Source organism: Eleutherodactylus coqui, chromosome 1, assembly GCF_035609145.1.
Source record: "Eleutherodactylus coqui strain aEleCoq1 chromosome 1, aEleCoq1.hap1, whole genome shotgun sequence".
Classification (NCBI taxonomy): domain Eukaryota; kingdom Metazoa; phylum Chordata; class Amphibia; order Anura; family Eleutherodactylidae; genus Eleutherodactylus; species Eleutherodactylus coqui.
In genome coordinates, this window is record NC_089837.1 from 198989633 (window position 1) to 199007197 (window position 17565).

Here is a 17565-nt window from a genome sequence, read left to right on the forward strand (position 1 = left end):
AGGAGTCTTAGGGGACCCATAAGGCCTCTCTTCTGCATATAGGCAGCCCAGTGCTATGAATAAAGCATTATAGTTGGGGGGCTCTGTTACAGGTTTTGCATTGGGGCCCAGGAGTTTCAGGTTACGCCTCTGGCCTGATGTATGTTTAAGCCTGGCTCACCTCTCACTATCTAGTGTTGTCATCATTTTTTCTGACAAATGTCCTTTAACTGGAGGTTGTTTAGAACTGTCCAATAAAGAGAGACAACTGAGTTTGTTGCCTTGTAATCATTAAATCCATTAATATTTATTTGTACACATTTCTACTTACCATGTTCCTAAACAAAATATTTCTGTGTTTTTATTAGAGTTTAACATGTCGAGAAGAACTTATGACTCTAATATTGTCTCTTCTACCTTTGGTTTGGAAGATTCCCGTAGAAGAAGAGAAGGGAAAAGGTAAACTGCATAAAACCTAACATTTAGAAAATATTGGAAACCTACTTGAAAGTAAAGAAACAATGGGCCAAAACTGATCTTTTAAGACCTGTATTGTTTTATCAACAATAGAGCAGATTTACTAATACTCTCTAATAGACACATTTGTTCAAAAATAGTGCAAAATTGGACCGACTGTATTAAAATGGCTAATCCTTAATGATAAATCTTGCAGGTTTTTTTTAAGAGATAAATCTGGTGCTTTTTCTAGCCTGACAGATTTTGCACCAAAATATTGTTGAATTTCGGGAAGAAGAGCCACATCTAGAGCACACCCTTTTCCCATAAAGTTAATATCCCCTTCTCAGACTTGCAGAAAAGTGTCAAAGTGCCTAAAACACATCATAAATGTAGTGCAGAGTGCATAAGACCGTTTTATGGCGAAGAAAACGATCAGACTTGCATTAGTAAATCTACCCCAATGTCTTCATTAGAGAGCACATCTGCAACCAAAATGAAAATTTGACCACCCCTTTGAATCTTTTTTGTTCCTTTGTCAGTCAGATGTGTCAATAAAAAGATCAGCAGTTTTTTTTAGTTATTCGTGGCAATTTTACTACAGATTTCTCAAAGATCTCACAATTTCCATTGCCAGAATTGAAATTCACAGTAAATTTGAAAATTCAATGCATTCAATACTACAGCAGAAGAACCTGCAATGTGAATGGAGTTCTCGAAACCCCATTGACATGTATTGTACTGGATTCTATTGTGGATATTACAGTGGGAAATCCCCACCGGAAATCCACAAGACATTTACCATAGTTGTCCAAGACCTAGCCTTATTTATAATTCTTGAATAAGAGTAAGCTACTTTCCCTAAATCTCCACAACAGCACCATCCAGGGGAGGATATCCTTTCCACCTTCAGGACAGGAAACAATGTGAAAATCCTTAAAATGGCGTCTTTCGTATACCTTCTTTAGTTCTCTATCTCTCGACGCATGTTGATCCAGAGGAAACCAAACAAACAAACAATGAAGCAGAAGCCAATTCTTCCTATTTAAGAGAAAAAATCCTTCCCATCTCCAATCTGGCAATCAGAATAACCCCCTAGATCAACAACCTTTCTTAAGTCATAAGTGATTATAAGCTATAATATTGTATCGCTAACGAAAGGCATCCATGCCTCTCAAACTCCTTTATCAAGTTCACCATCATCACATCTTCAGTCAGTGAGTCCCATAGTCTCACTGCTCTTACAGTAAAGAACCCCCTTCTATGTCTAGGTAGAAAACTTCTTTCTTCTAGACGTAGAGGAAAGCTCAGCGCCAGAGGATGGGTGAATAGCCAACTGTATGGAAAAAACAATGGAACAAGAGGTGAGAAAAGTGAGCTAACGGAGAGGGGCAAGTGTCAGTAAGATTTTAACTGATATATCATTAATAAAGCTAGATTGTTGTGCAAATCTATGCCTTGTATTTCAAATTTATTGAAACGTGCTGCTTAATGATTTTGGCACCTTTTAAACTCCAGTTTGACTAGCTTATGAAATGGCATTCTTCATTTTTCTCCTTTCAGGGTATTTTTTCTGATGACACGTTTGCCTTAAGCCTATTCATGTATTAATTTCTTTTTTTTACATTTTGTGTTTTTCAGTGTTTAATCTGTTTTCTAACGCATCAGAAAGCTGTGCTGCTAGTGAAACGTTACAGATACCTCATAAAAGGATAGAAACTGATGGAACGTCTCTTTTGAACTTTCCTCATAGTTTAAATACTTTGCTTCAACATAAACCAAGACGTCAGCACAAAAGCATATGTCGACATTCATTGAAGGATGACCAAAGATCACTCTCTTCATCAGATTCAGAGACTACTGTGCAAGAACAATCATCATCATCGATGAAGCAAAGAAAACCGTTTGGAAAACCAGTACCTACTTATATCAGAGATTCTAAAGTAGCTGAAAAAAGTTCACAGCAACAGAAGGTGGAACTCAAACCAAAGTTTGAAACTGCATTCTCTGAGATGTCAACACAAATGAATCTACCAGAAACGGCCTCCATACCAAATAAGGAATCTTCACCTTTTCATCTTTGTCAGATCTTGTTGTCTTTGCTTGAAAAGGTTTGCAAGTTTGATATAATGCTTAACCATAGTTCTGCGCTTTCTGTGTGCGTAATTCCAGCATTAACAGAATTCATATCCGAAATTGGTGAGTATTATGCTCCCGGCATAGGAACCCTGGTAAAAGGCTGGACTGAGGAAACGGTGGCATTGGTTCAGAGAATGCTATTGCATACAGTGTTAAGTCTTCTGTCTGTAGACATTAGCGAGAAGGACTTTATGCCTGATAATCTTAGGAATAATCTTATTGACTTGTTACGAACCGCTTTGAAGCTGAAATCTTACTCCAATAAAAACTTAGACTCACTCCAAAAACTATCCCAAGATGGTGTAGAAAACATTAATTTATGTAGCTGTCAGCATCAAGTTTTTTTTATTCCGGATCTCCTTGAAGGTGTTTTTCAAATTATGCTCTCATGTCTTAAGTATGCAGCACCAAACCATCTATATTTTAGTCAATGTATCGAACTTTTGCATGACTTTATACAATACAGTGGCTTTGATCTTTTTGAAAATGCAATCCTTCAAATGGAATCATTAAGTCAACAATGTGAAGATCTACATTCACAAGCTTCGGAGTATGTGTTGATTCTTATTAGCAGTGTATTAAAAATAGTCAGCCTAATAAAAAAGGTAAAATCCGAACAACTCCATCAATCAATGTGTACAAGAAAAAGGCATCGGAGATGCGAGTTCTCGCACTTCATGCACCACCATAGAGACCTGTCAGGTCTTCCCATTTCGCTGTTTAAGAATGACAACTTTGAGGAAAGTACGTCGGAAGAAATCCACTATCCCGAGAGAAGTTGTTGCATTGCAATATGTTCCCATCGCTGCTTGCGTTTACTTCAGAAAGTGTCGGTGACTACAACATGCCTGCAGATCCTCTCAGGAACTCAGAATGCTGGGATTTGCTGTTGCATGGATCCGTTATCAGTCATCACTCCACTTCTTTATGCTTTTAAAGTGCCAGCCTTAAAAAATGTGCAACATCACATACTAAGTATACTTGCAAACTTTTTACTGAATCAGTTGGGTGGAGGGAAGATCTCCAGTGTTCTGAAACAAGCTTCTTGTAACATGTGTGTGATGGACAATGACCATTTAACAGAGTTACAGGAGACCTTTCAAGGAAGAACGGACAGCGTTCCTGTAACAGGTTTGTGCAGTATGCCTTACAGATTGCAAGGGGTTTTACCATGCGGAGGATATGAGGATGTGATGTGGAAATGGGATTCTTTAGAAGCTTACCAAGAACTTGTGTTTAGCAATGACTTGCAAATAAGCTTGTATATTTCTAGCCACATTTGTCACTTAATTCAAGAAGGAAATGCAGTTATTCAGTGGAAATTGTATACTCTTATTTTTAATGGAATTCTGCAAAGAGGGGTGGAAATGGTCCATCACTGCCAACAGTCTGGCATTTCTACATTGTCTAGCCAGCCTGACAGCAGCCAGAAATCATGTTTACTGGAAGTGCTTAAAGTTTATTTAAAAAGTTTACCGGAGTTGCTGAAATCCAGGTGGGTGATTTATTTTGTTTGTTTTTACTATTAAAGTGGTATTCCCAGCTCAGACTTTTATGGCATATCAGCATAAGGTACTACATAGGGCATCAGCCTAAAGGCCGGCCATGGGTACTATCATAGCATAAACAGGATCATACCACAATACTGTAAAATGTTAAAAAGCACTCACCTAAGAATCATGTTGCCACCACACTTATTCTATGTAACACCACCCTAGAAATGAGTATAAAGTAGTCATATATTGGTTCCACTCATGCACAGTACTGATCAGATGCAGTCAGCATACAAAGAAACATTACATCCAGTGACTCAGATGTGACATATTCTTGGATGGCACTCATTCTCTTTTCTTTTAAATCTTGCCCAGATTTTAACCATAACGACTTTTCCCGATTTATGTCTTGGCGCTTGAGTTTCACACACAGACATGTGTGGCTGTTTGCTTTTGAAGCACATCCTCACCCTAAAAACTTCCCATTTATCCTGCTTGCCTGCACAATAAAATGACTCTCCAGCTTTAACCCTGAGTATTTTTCATAGCCTCTTCATTCCATAATATGTATAAAGTACATTTTAAAGGTAGGAAGTGCAATGTAGCCTATGCAAAGACATGTATGCTACTAGACATCTCTCCCCCCAACATCCTTTGTGATGTGATAAACTAATTGCGGAGTTGGTGTCCGGTTAGAACTGAATCCCATCACAGCATTACATAACCCCACGGGGAATCCAAATGGGGCGAATTTGCCGTGGAATTTCTGTGGGGACCCTCGGCAGAGAAATTCTGCAACATTTACAGTAGCAGCAAAATAGATGAGATTTAGAAAACCTGGTTCATAGGCTGTTGAAATAGCATGACATTCTGCTACAAATCATCCCCTGTGTACCCATATTATAGTGAATGCACCTTGTCTAACTAGAGGCTGCTGCCACTCCTGCCCTCACATGGAAGTGACAGAACGCATCCTTCCTGTACTTGCAAAGTGTCCTAGCTGCCTTCTGCTTAACCGCAGCTGCTGGTGGGTTTGCTGTGCAGCATGCAGAGGAGAGAGCGTAAGAGAGGAAGGAGGAAGATGATTCGATGATCATGCTTCTGGCAGATAGCTAGAATCGGTGGAGCAGCAGTTAGCAGAGATGTTGCTTCTGCAAAAGCTTCACCCATCAACCGTGATGCTGTAGGTTTCAGAAGTGTTTAGTATTTCTACCTCCTGACATTCTAACGGCTCATTCACACAGGCATATTGTCACCGCATATCACGCACGCATATTTCCCTACGTAAGATGCGGTGAATAGAGGCAATGAAAGTCTATGCACTTTAATTCTTCCATTCACACCTGCGTTGGAACTACGAGGGGACTTCCATATAAAATGCAAGAGAAATGAATCGCAGCATGCTCTGTTTCTGTTTTATACGGAGCCATTAAAGGGCTGCGTATTGAAACGCTGCCCCTTCGCAATGCCTACAAATGGACAGTGTTTAACACTTTGCAATCGAATTTTGGATTCGGGGTTTCCTAGGAGGCTTACTCTTTCTGCCCTTATACAATGGCACCATCTGCTGGCTAGAGCCAGTACTGCGGTATGGGACATGCTGGAGAGCCCCCCCCCCCCCCCCCAACACCAGAGCGGCCAGTAATCTACAGTAATAATACCTTACCGAACGTCCTCCGACATCAGAGCTGTACAGCCTTAAATCAGAATGTCTTTAGACGTCAGACAGTGGATTGGAAAGGGTTAATACATAACGTCAGAATCCCGGGCATACGCAGTTCCAATTACAGCCCGTACACGACCTCTGACCGCTCTCTTGCCGGCAGAGCATAGAGGCTGTGATGAGTACAGCGCTGCGAGACTCACAGCGTTGTACTCTTATGTGAACGAACCATAAGAGTGTCCACTTGCATCGTCCCTACACACACCGGAATCAAATGCCTATGGTAAGGTATTGGCCCCAAAAGATGATAAAGTAAAAAACATATATTTGTGAACGTCATGAACACATGGAATTCCTATGGGCTGAAACACATGGAGGGAAAAATGGCAAACTACTGATAGATATTTGCTGTAAGCCATATGAAACAATTATCAAATTTCTTGGACTTTCTAGATACATTTTTTTTAGCAAGAAAAAAAATCTTGTCAAAAAATGTTTATCGTATACTCGAGAGTAACTTCTGAAAGCTGCCTTCTCCCTGTCCTGTGATTACTACTCTGGGGGTGACTGCTCCCTGCCCCAACTGCTTCATCAGCGCTAACAAAAGACAGAGTTCTGTCTCCGGCCGATTGCACACAAATGATTCGGAATCCGTCTCTGACCGCGGCCGGCGCCCCTGCATACCTGGTCTTTTCTGTATTGCGAATGCCCGCTGTGGCGTGCAGTCAGTCATGTGCAGTACAGATTTTATTTTAGTTGTTAAGTCTTTGTTTTTCTTGTGTGGTCGCTAGGCAAAGATACAGATATCCGCGACCTAGCCGCCCTGTCAATTGCGGACAGGCCGTGGGTCAAACTGCTTTCATTTGACTTCGATGCAATTCACCCCACCACCACCTCCCATGCGGTTTTGTCCGTGCACCCCACAGCTGCTGCACATTTCTCCTTCCTCGACGCTCTGCGTCCGTCCCTCACCACTTGAATACAGTGTAACCTTTGAGTGTTGGCGCCTACCATAGCTTCCACTTCACCAGCTGCAGTTACTGCCTCCATTTCTCTCTAGCTCTCTCCAGCAGGGATGCCTACAAACGACACTTTCTAAAATTCTTTAACCTTCGAGTGACTGAGCCTGCTACACAGTTCATATAAACTGAGCTTTTTGTATGTTTTCCTCTAGGACTTCCAAAAAAAGTGATATAAGTCTGCATTGAGACAAAGTATAGGTCACACAGAGGAAACCCTAAGGTGTGGGACTACTTTATATGGGAGGGAAGAGGCACAGCCTTAGCACACTGCCTGATCTCTCATGCTCTGGTTATTCTGCCATTAATGGAAATTAAATTAGGGATAGGAGACAGAAGATGTAAGGAATGCAGGTATATAATTTCACAGGGATCTTTTAATAGAAACCCAGAGCTGACCCACAATATCATACCACAGTATTGCATTACACCACATTTTGACAGGCATTTATTTATGGCAGCCCTGGGAGCCTTCAGAAAGCCCCTGGTTGCTATGGTAACTGAACAACACCCCGGTTTCACATGGGGGGGGGGCAGTACAGGACTCCCAAACAATGACCTGGCCATTTAAATGCTGTCAGAGGTTAGTTGGCTATTGCAGGCAGCTGGCAACTGCCTTGTGTGGAGCAGTGGTAGGTGAAACCATCAACATGCAGGATTTTGTGGCAGTTTAAAATTTTTTTTTTTTTTTTAATGCAGTTTAAGCCAAAGCCAGAAGTAGGTCCAGCAGTAATGAGAAGTAGAAGGGCTCATGCCCACAACAGAGTGTTCACCATGTATCACGCGTGTGTTGATATGCATGGTACGTGGTGAATGGAGTCAATTAAGGCAATAGACTTTCATTGATCTATGCATACTGCCTTGTGAACACTGCGTATCAATATGCATGGAGAAATAAATCACAGCATGTTGTATTCCTCTGCGTTTGTGCGAAGCGTCAGCCCTATACACTTGTATGGGCAGCGTAAGATATGCAATCCGTACGCAATTCAGATCGGGGAATTTAAAAAAATCTTAAATGACACTTTGCATGACCATGCGCATGTGATTCGCGAGCATGGACCGTGCCGTATGCGGTCTCTGCTTGCAGAGCGTATGGCTTCCAAATGTGTAAAACGCTGCGGGGAGGCTCACAGCATTTTACGCATATGGACATGAGCCCTAAGTCTTTATATTTTCAATAGCTTTTGTATTCACTTCTGGCCTTAGCTTAAAAAAACTGCATGAAAAAAATACCACAAAAACTCTCAAATTACTACACTTAATGGTGTTGGGGACCTCTTGGATATTCTCTAGCAGTAAGATAGATGAGATTGCGCTGACCATAGCACAACAGTTGGGTTGATATTACTGACACAGCAATACTAACCCAGGACACAGCGCGTTTGTCACCATGATCTGCTGCCTGTAGTGACAGCGGTGTCGGAAATTGGCTGATTGACGGGGATCCCGAGCTGCAGACCCTTGCCAATCATCTATTGGTGAGTTGTCCTGAAGACAGTTCATCAATAGAAAAAATCCAAAAAAGTCCTGAACACCCCCTTTTAAACTGAAAAGTTGTACTTGAGCACTGACATGAGCCACTTGGTAAACTGCATGCAAAATATTGTAACTATCAAGTGCTGCGATTGGCAGTTGTAGAATTTTTATTTTCTGCATCGTGCTTGTGGTTCATGCGAATAGTTTTTGGTCAAGTTGTCAAGGAGAAGTCCATCTATAGCTGAGGAAAACTTTTTTATTTGTATTACGTGTAATGAGATTAACTTTGATAATATGTAAATGTTTAACTTGGAATTAAGAAAGTAAAACAAAATTAACCTGTTTTTCCTCATAGGGTGGTTCGAGAAGCTTTCTTGAATTTAAATGGACTAAATCAAGTTACTGAACTTAACTATTTGGATCCACTGAGGTGGTTCTGTTTGAAAGTTTTTGAGACCCTTATTTGCTTTGGAGATCAGCAAACTGAACTTTCAGCACTTACTACTGACATTAGCAGCAACGATGCCAACACATCTGACTCTGGTCATCTTCTAAAGCCTCATGAAGGCATACATGTTTCACAAAGTTTGAGCAAGTTCTATGGGGTTCTTAAAGATGCCTGTCCAAAGAAGAAAAAGGATAGCGATCAGAAGATAAACACAATAAACCTATTTCTGTGTATGGCATTTCTGAGTGTGAGCAAAGATGCAGAGTCTGATCTGGAATCAGTCAATGAAGAAGACACTTCTGGTTATGACAGCACGGCGAGCGAACCACTAAGCATTTTACCAAAGCTGAATGCGGAAAGCTTGTTCTTGCCTTCACCAGAACACATTCACCTTGCAGCAGACATTTGGTCTATGTGTTACTGGCTTTTCCTGAAAAGTTCGATGTTCCAGAAGCAATTTCACAAAATTGGTGGCTTTGATTTATGTTATAAACTTGTTCATATGATGATTAATAACTTTCCTAGTTTTGAAGATTTTAGCTCTTTGACAGTTAAGTTATCACATTCACAAACATTGAACCCATTTCTGGAAGAGAACTCTGGCTTGGAATGCCATGAGAAAGGGGAAACCTTAATCCGCAGCCAAGATGATATGTGTCATCAGTTGGAACTTCCTGATTCCTCCGAAAACACATCAAGTTTGTTGTCCACTTTAAAAACTGATGCTCAGAACTGGTCATCTGGGGCCGGAAAACTGTTTGAAGCTTTATTATCGATTTGTCTTCATAGTGCACGAAACAGCCAATTGAAATTAGATTTGGAAACCTCTCAGGTACAGTAATTCTTTATTTTACTGCCATGTAGCTTGGGTTTTCTCATTACAAATAGATTGGATTTAGCAGACATATTAAATAAACTTGGACATAACCTAAGACCAAAATAGTTGTAGGACAAGCAGTTGGAATGCCTAATGTTTCTTGTGCCTTTTGACAGATGGAACCCTTCAAAAAAAAATGGAATAACTGATCAAAATGCCATATGTTCCCAAAAAATGGTATTGGTAAAATCTACAACTCATCCCACAATAAACGAGTGGTCATAGAGTTCTGTCAACTGAAATATTAATTTGAATCAGTGATACAAAATCACATTTTTATGGACAGCTGGTAAATCCTTTTTGTGAAATAACTCCTTTTAACAACTTCAGGAATGGCTATAAACATCCCGGTAGTCTTTTATTTATCTCTGCAAGGACATTTCAAAATGCCATAGAGCCCCCGCTCAATGTCTGACAGCTTGACATTACAGGGTTTGGGGTGCTTTCACAAATGATGACTTGTTGAATGCACATCCTCGACAGATCGTAATAGCGATAACCATTCCTTCTTCCTGTTTATATGGGCCAATTCCTTGTTCAGTTTTCTGCATGCAGGAACTAAACGACAAGTGAGAAGCAAACGAATTCTCATCTGTCATTCAGTCGGTGCATGCCTTTACACTGAACAAATTGTTGAGATCATCGCTGGAACACAGCAATCCGCACAATTGTCAGCCTGTGTAAAAGGCCCTCTAGCCTGGAGAACAATCGGTATGGTCTCCAGGCATATGATGGCTGTGAAAAAATTGAGTTTGGGAATGTTCTTTCAAACTTGAAAAATTGCTGCTTTAGTTATAAGCCTTGTAACGTTTGGAAAAAATAAAGTTAAAAAATGATGCTGACATAAACTGAACATATGATAAATGTTGTTTATTAACTGTTTATGTGATATGACTATCTGTATTATAGGCAGAATATGTCAAACTTAGAAAAAAAACTAAATTTTGACAAATTTGAATTTTTTGCAATCTAAATAAACGCAAAAGACACCATCCAAAATTACCATGGATATAAAGTAAAATGTATCAAGAAAAATCTTAGAATCACGTGAATAAGTAATAGCATTCCATATTCATTACCACATAAGGTAAAACCTGTCAGGTTTGAAAAATTGGGCTTAGTTACTGGGTTGGAGGAAGAGTGGTTAAAGGGTTTTTCCAGGCACTAATACCATTGATGACCTATCCTCAGAATAGATCAATGGTTGATCAGCTGGGGCCCGCTGCTTAGGATTCCAGCTGAGCAGGGTGAGCTGTCAGCGCCGCTGCACACTGGTCGAAGCAGAAGCGGCTGCTCTGACACGAGTAGTGGCCGGCATTTGTAATTACTTAGATTTCGGTGGGTTTGTTCACGAATGCGCATAAAATTATTGGTCCCTTGCGCTATTTTTTTTAATGTTTTGTATGTACAGAAATACTTCACTCTTGCATCTGTCAATAGAATCCTATATAAATATGTGAAAAACCAATTACGATCGGACTTAGACAAACAGAGACATGTATACAACAAATAACACCTTAGTGTCAAATTTAAATTATCGGCTAGCGGGAAGTGTTCCTTATGCCTCTAAACACATAATACTTTGGTAGACCAAAAAGGACAAAGAACATAAAAGGAGCTGTGAAATGTAGCTGATCGATAAAGGGTCAGTTTTAGCAGACCGGGAACATGAATATGCACGTGATGTGGTTTGCGCAGATTAGCCCCAAAAAGTCCCGCAAAACAGCACCCTCTTTAGAGAGATCTCTAATATCTGAAGCAGATTTTCTTTCAAATCTGCATTGGATTATTCCATGGAAAAATTTGTCATATGAGCTTACCCTTAAAGGGATATTCCATGATATATAAAAATTGGTGTTTATTGATATTGTCTTTTATATTGCCATAACAGAATAAAGAATCATGCAGAATAAGAAGCAGGCACAAATTAATATGGTGCAAGCTATTCCAAAGCGCTTTACAATAGCGGAAGTAGTAAATCAGAACACATAGACAAAAGTAGTGAGTGTAGTCCTGTTACATCTACTTATCAGGATGTAAAATGTTTAATACAAGACAGACCTCCTCGGACGTTCCTGATAGGGTTGTAGAATTCTCTGGAATCGGTGACTCCTATTGGATGGCAAATCAGTCTCTACCCCAAAGTATCTTTTAGAATGTAACTGCCTTTATTTTATGTATTGCTTAAATTTTTTTTTTAACAAACTCTATTTTCCTTTTAGAATATCCCTGTCCAACATGTCATGCTTGAGATACAGGAGCTACTTGCACATTCAAGAATACTTGAGACTAAACTTGCCCCCCATATTTTTGATAGTCTTCTCCGAGTGGCTGTGTCAAATTTTCCTGTACTCTGTGATCCTTATGAGGAACAAAGTGAAAAGGTAAGTAACCCAAGGATTGCAGGGAAGTTGGTGAAGGGATGGGAGAACTTAATTGGTTCAGGACCAGGGTATTTGGGCCTTTATGACCAGTCACAGTCAGGCCTCTTTCAAATGGCTGTAGGTAACGTAAAAACGTGTAAATGGGAGCACAAATCTAATGTTTGTGCACCCATTCAGACGGCACGGGCCCCGATGCATATACACCAAAGCCACAATGCCGTTTCCTCCCCTTACCTTCCCCCCCTCCCCCCCCCCCCCCCCCCCCCCACCGACTCACCACCTTTCTCCTTCCCTCCAGCTATTTGCAATGGGAGTGGGCGGGGATGGGGGGGGGGGGGGGGGGGTAAACACTTGCGGCTATATTGGCCGTCCGAGTTCTTTTATGCCGCGGGAATACGGCCATGTAATCTGAATCCAATGCATCAGATCGTAGTGTATATTGGCCGGCTGTGATAACGGCGGTCGATATACGCTCGTGTGAAAGAGCCCTTAGGCTAAGTGCTGAGACAGGACAGAGGAGAGATTACTCACAAGGCTCCGGTGTAGCATCTGCAGAAAGCACAATTCACAGGCTTTAGGTATTACACAGAGCTCTCTTATACTAGCTAAGACAACCTACCCACACACACTCACACTTCCTGCTGTCTCTGCTGCTAGAGATGAGAATCACTTAACAGGCAGTAGACTGCAAGTTAGAAAGAAGGGAGACCCCTAGTGGCCAGCACTTTTGGAGCGATTTTTCAGGCAGTAAAAAATGATTTGATGAATAACAATTTTACTGTTTATCACATTGGCTATCATATTAGCACAAGCTTGTTTGAATGATGGTGACCATTTAATTAACCTTATTGACAGTCCTTGTTGATCTTTTGTATGTTTTCTATCCATGCACTTTTAGTGAGTGGGCATCCTGATTCATGCGGTGTTGCCTAGACCACACTTCCTATGCCTAGAGACTATGCCTAGAAACCCCCTTTAATGCTTCACTATCCAACAAGGGATGTTAGCATTAACATCCTTCAATCTTTTTATCCACCCTTTTAGTCATGTGTTTAACCCCTTAAGAACCTTGGTACTGGGCTTTAATCCTGGACAATAGCAGAAGTACAGCACGGGATTAAAGCTCCTGCAATCAAGCAGGACCCGGAGGAAAAGGTGGAAGCATTTTTTAAGTTTCTGCCTTCTCCTTTGCAGGTTACATAGTGCTTAATGAACACTATGTAGTACAGAAAGAAAGCGGAAGTACTGTTGCCACTGTTTGACCTGGTGATCCCGTGACTGCCATGTGCCCCCTGGCACAGCTGAGCTGCAAGATCTTAGCAGACCCAGATCAGCTCTGCCAGTGACTACTGTTCATACAGTGGATGTTTTCCCTGAAACTGGGCCTCAAGTGGATTCCTCAGCTACAGTGCTAAAGTGGAAAATTGAAGAAAAAAAAGAATTTTCTCAGTGTTGAAGCTCTAGTGTGCATGTGCCGTGGATGGTAGATTAACTTTGTTGCTGTCATCTGCTAGGTACAGAAGACTGAGGAGTTGGTTTTACAGCATGGAGACACTGCTGAAGAGCCAGATGAAAGCTACAGTTGCAAGCTGAATATTTGTGGAGTGGAAGAAGGATATGAAGCAGACAGTGAAAGTAATCCAGAAGATGTATCTGAAGATGATGGTATTATGGAACATTTCACCTCTTAACCGTACACCTATCTCACCTGTAAAACAATGTGAATTTCGGATAAGAAATGTTTTTGATCCTCGTTTGGGGCAAAATCCTTCCCATGGCATCATAATCAGGGTTTGTAAAGACCTCCTACCTGGTGGTTGGTGTTCAGTTTTGCATAAAGAAATGGTAAATGTAGAGATCTGAGTTATTTTTTTTTCCTGGCCAATAGATGGGGTGTTGAAACACTTTCTTGCTTTGCAAGTCATAATTGTGTAACAGTCCTTAATATATATGAGGCTTGGTTCACATCTGCATTCGCATTTCCGTTTTTAAATAACAGCAGTGCTGGATCATTGTACTATTATTGGGAGGTGTTACATTTTAATTATTAGACTGTATTAATAAGTATAATTGCACACAATTTCAGTGACTATATTTGTAGCTTTTCTAATAATCTTGCCCAAACCATAATCAGCACAGGCACCTGACAAAATGTCCAGCGCCTTTTGACCTTGTCCTGCTAGTTTAACCTCTTAACACAATTGGCTGTACTTGTACTGCAGGTTCCGAGTGTCAGTGTATAAGTGAGCTATATATGGGTAACCCCTTTGCAGCTGTAGATATCTGTGTGTGCTGTAGACTCCACAACCGAGCCATTTATTTATTTTTATAAAAGTTATCTGCCATAGCAATTTATCCTTCATGCAGTTTACAAATGGTTCACATCATGTCACGCCACTTCTTAGGGTTTATGCCAGCGTGCCTATGGACTTCATTAGGCAAATGTATGCAAAAACTGGTTTATAGGCATGTGTTTGTCTGGTTTACATCTGTATTTCTTTTTTCTAATTGTACTGGAAAAATAGTTGACTTTGCTCTTCAATAGAGGATTGCACACACAAACTCATGTTTGGCAGGACACTTTAAACGTGCATTTCAAGGGGGTCCCCAACATAGTATTAACAGAGCCACATGCATGTATAATTATACCTTTGTCTTTCTCTTGTTTATTAGCTTGACCACCAACAATTGGGTCAATACAGTCTAAAAGGTACACAATCCAAACTTAAGCTAGGCAGTCTTAAAGTGTGCCAAATGATTAATCATATTGGCTATGCTGATTTGATAAATCTGTTGAATTTTAAAACCGTCTATTAGTTGGTTTAGTTTATGCCAAAATTTGCGTCAGTAAAAATTTCCGATGTGTTAGACGTTTCAAAACCGTGCGCTTACTCATAAGATGTTTACTTGCAAAATGCCGTGTTCTCCAGATATTAGATATTGATTCCTCTGCCCATTGGTTGTTTACTGCTTGTTGCCAAGGAAACAGACCACCTCTTCTATGGAAAGAAGTAGCAGAGGAGTCTGGCACTTGTGCACTCCTTTCATCTAAATCTAGTGGCTTGTATCTCAGGAGCGCATACACACTAACTTTCGGCGCGGCCACCATCTACCGTTGTGCTCTGCTGTTTCTTTCCATAGAAGAGGTGGTTGATTTTTCCCTGGCAGCGAGCAGTAAAAGACCAGAGTACAGAAGAAATAATATGTCCAATATGTTTGTAAATTATTGCATTTGTTTTTTTTGTAGAAGTCAAAACAGAGCTTGAAGAATCGGGAAGCACAATACAACTAGACATGTGCACCAACGGAGAACTTCTGTATCCCGAAATCTGCGCTTTAGTGCTAAATTTACTTTCTGGACATCAGGCGCAAACAACCTTAGTCAAGAGAGTTTTCGACACCCTTTTGAGAATATTGAAGATGAGGAAAAAAAATATTTTGCTTCTAGTTCAGCAAGTAGGTGAAGCAATTATTTTGAAATGATGTCGTTAAGGAAGACAAAAAGTGAATTTGGAGTATAAGCACATGTTCACCCGGGTTTTCACTGTCACATCTATGTCCAATTTTTCCAATATGGATTTAACAGTTCCAATCATGACAGAACTCCAAGGCTCTGAGTTCTGGTGTGGATATTCATGGATCTCCCCATGTTTACTTAGGCCCAGTCGATGGGGCAAATCTGCTTTGCGGTCGCACGACACAGTTGCTTCACAGATTTTTGTGCAGAAACCGCACAAAGAATTGATATGTCAGTCCACTTTTTTTTACCTCCTCAAGGCAGATTTCAAAATTTTTGTGTAGAAAAATCCACGCCAAATGAGCAGATTTGCGTAGCATTCCATTGAATGCTAAAATGGTGCAGAGAATCCATGCCCAAATCCAGGGCAGAATTCATCCATGTGAATAAGTCCTAATGGCACTGAAGAATAATTTTGAGTTTAGAATCTCAGAAACCAATGGAATATTCCATAATGCATAATGATCAGCTATTCACAAGATATGTGGTAAATGCATGATCACTGGAGGTCCCTACTGCTGTGTATGTGGGATATCCCCTTTAAGACGGTCACACATTTTTATTATAAAAATGGGTCATGACATCTGTGGAAGGATTATTCAAATTGCTGTTCTTTCGAATTTCAATTAGTTTTTGTGAGTTTTGACATGACCAGTTTTCTCCTTTTTTTACAGGATCTATCTGTGTTTTATTCTTTTATTACAGTGCATTGGTGATTGATTGAAAGCCTGAAACAAAGCGATTAGAGATGAGCGAGCATGCTCGTCCGAGCATTAGCCTACTCGAGATACTCGTTACTCAAGACGAGTACCACGGGGTGCTCAATAAAAATTTCCCCACGTTTTCAATGGAGCCGCGGCTGCTGCCTGCGGCTCCATTGAAAACAATGGTCTGCCAGCACCCCTGCATTCTTTTTCAGCCCTTCCGTGAAAAAAAAAAAAGATTTTAGTGTTAAAAAAAAAAAATTTAATAAAAACTTACCTCTCCGCCGCTGCCATGTCCCGCAGGGAGGCAGAACACATCTGCCGCGTGCGGCAGATGTTTCCTGCATCCCCGCAAGGAAAAGAAATTCCCTGCTGCACCTGTCACATCTGTGACAAATGCAGCAGAGGAATTCTAAATCCCTGCGGGGAATAAAGGATTCCCTACCACAGCTGTCACACATGACAGCTACGGTGGAGGTCCTATTGCTGGCACCCCTGAATTGTTTTTCAAGGAAGGGCTTTAAATATAAGCCCTTCCCTGAAAAACAAAGAAAAGTGGTAAAACAACCCCAAAAAAATACATACTCCCCTCCCTTCGGCTGCCAGGCTCAGCCGCGTCTTCTCCTGGCTGTCCCCGGCTCTGTAGATCTCAGCTATTAGCAGCCGGGGATTTAAAATCCCTGCCCGCTGGTAGCTCTGATTGTGATTGGCTGAAGCGCTTCAGCCAATCACAATCAGAGCTACCAGCAGTCAGGGATTTTAAATCCCCGGCTGCTGATAGCTGAGAAGTATAGCACAGGGGACAGCGGCAGAAGTCGCCGCTGAGCCCCGGCAGTCGTCAATGGCTTTTCAGGGAAGGGCTTCATAAGCCCCTCCATGAAAAGCCATTTGAAATAGTGTAAAAAAAAAAAAATACTCACCTGCCAGGACTCAGCAGCTTCTCCTGCCGCTGTCCCCGTTTCTGTAGTGCTGAGCTATCAGCAGCTGGTGATTTAAAATCCCCGCCTGTTGGTAGCTCTGATTGTGATTGGCTGAGCGCTTCAGCCAATCACAATCAGAGCTACCAGCAGGCGGGGATTTTAAATCCCCGGCTGCTGATAGCTGAGATCAACAGAGCTGGGGACAGCCAGGAGAAGACTCACCGAAGGTAGGTGAGTATGTAATTTATTTTATTTTTTTTACGCTTTCCTTTGTTTTTCAGGGAAAGGCTTATATTTAAAGCCCTTCCCTGAAAAACATTTCAGGGGTGCCGGCAGCAGGATTCTCCACTGCAGCTGTCATGTCAGAATCCTTTATTCCCCGCAGGAATTTAGAATTCCTCTGCTGCATCTGTCACAGATGTGGCAGGTGCAGCAGGGAATTCTTTTTCCTTGCGGGGATGCAGGAAACATCTGCTGTACGCAGCAG

General features: G+C 41.2%; 1 protein-coding gene across 1 annotated transcript in view; it reads left to right on the plus strand.

The window, feature by feature from the left end:
* LYST (lysosomal trafficking regulator) overlaps positions 1-17565 on the plus strand; it is a 191874-nt gene that overhangs the window by 34964 nt on the left and 139345 nt on the right. Inside the window, exons 5-10 of the mRNA XM_066605399.1 lie at positions 348-438; positions 2077-4069; positions 8584-9508; positions 11776-11937; positions 13452-13602; positions 15185-15393. Of these exons, the coding sequence (XP_066461496.1) occupies positions 348-438; positions 2077-4069; positions 8584-9508; positions 11776-11937; positions 13452-13602; positions 15185-15393 (3531 nt within the window). The remainder of the gene's footprint in view (positions 1-347; positions 439-2076; positions 4070-8583; positions 9509-11775; positions 11938-13451; positions 13603-15184; positions 15394-17565) is intronic.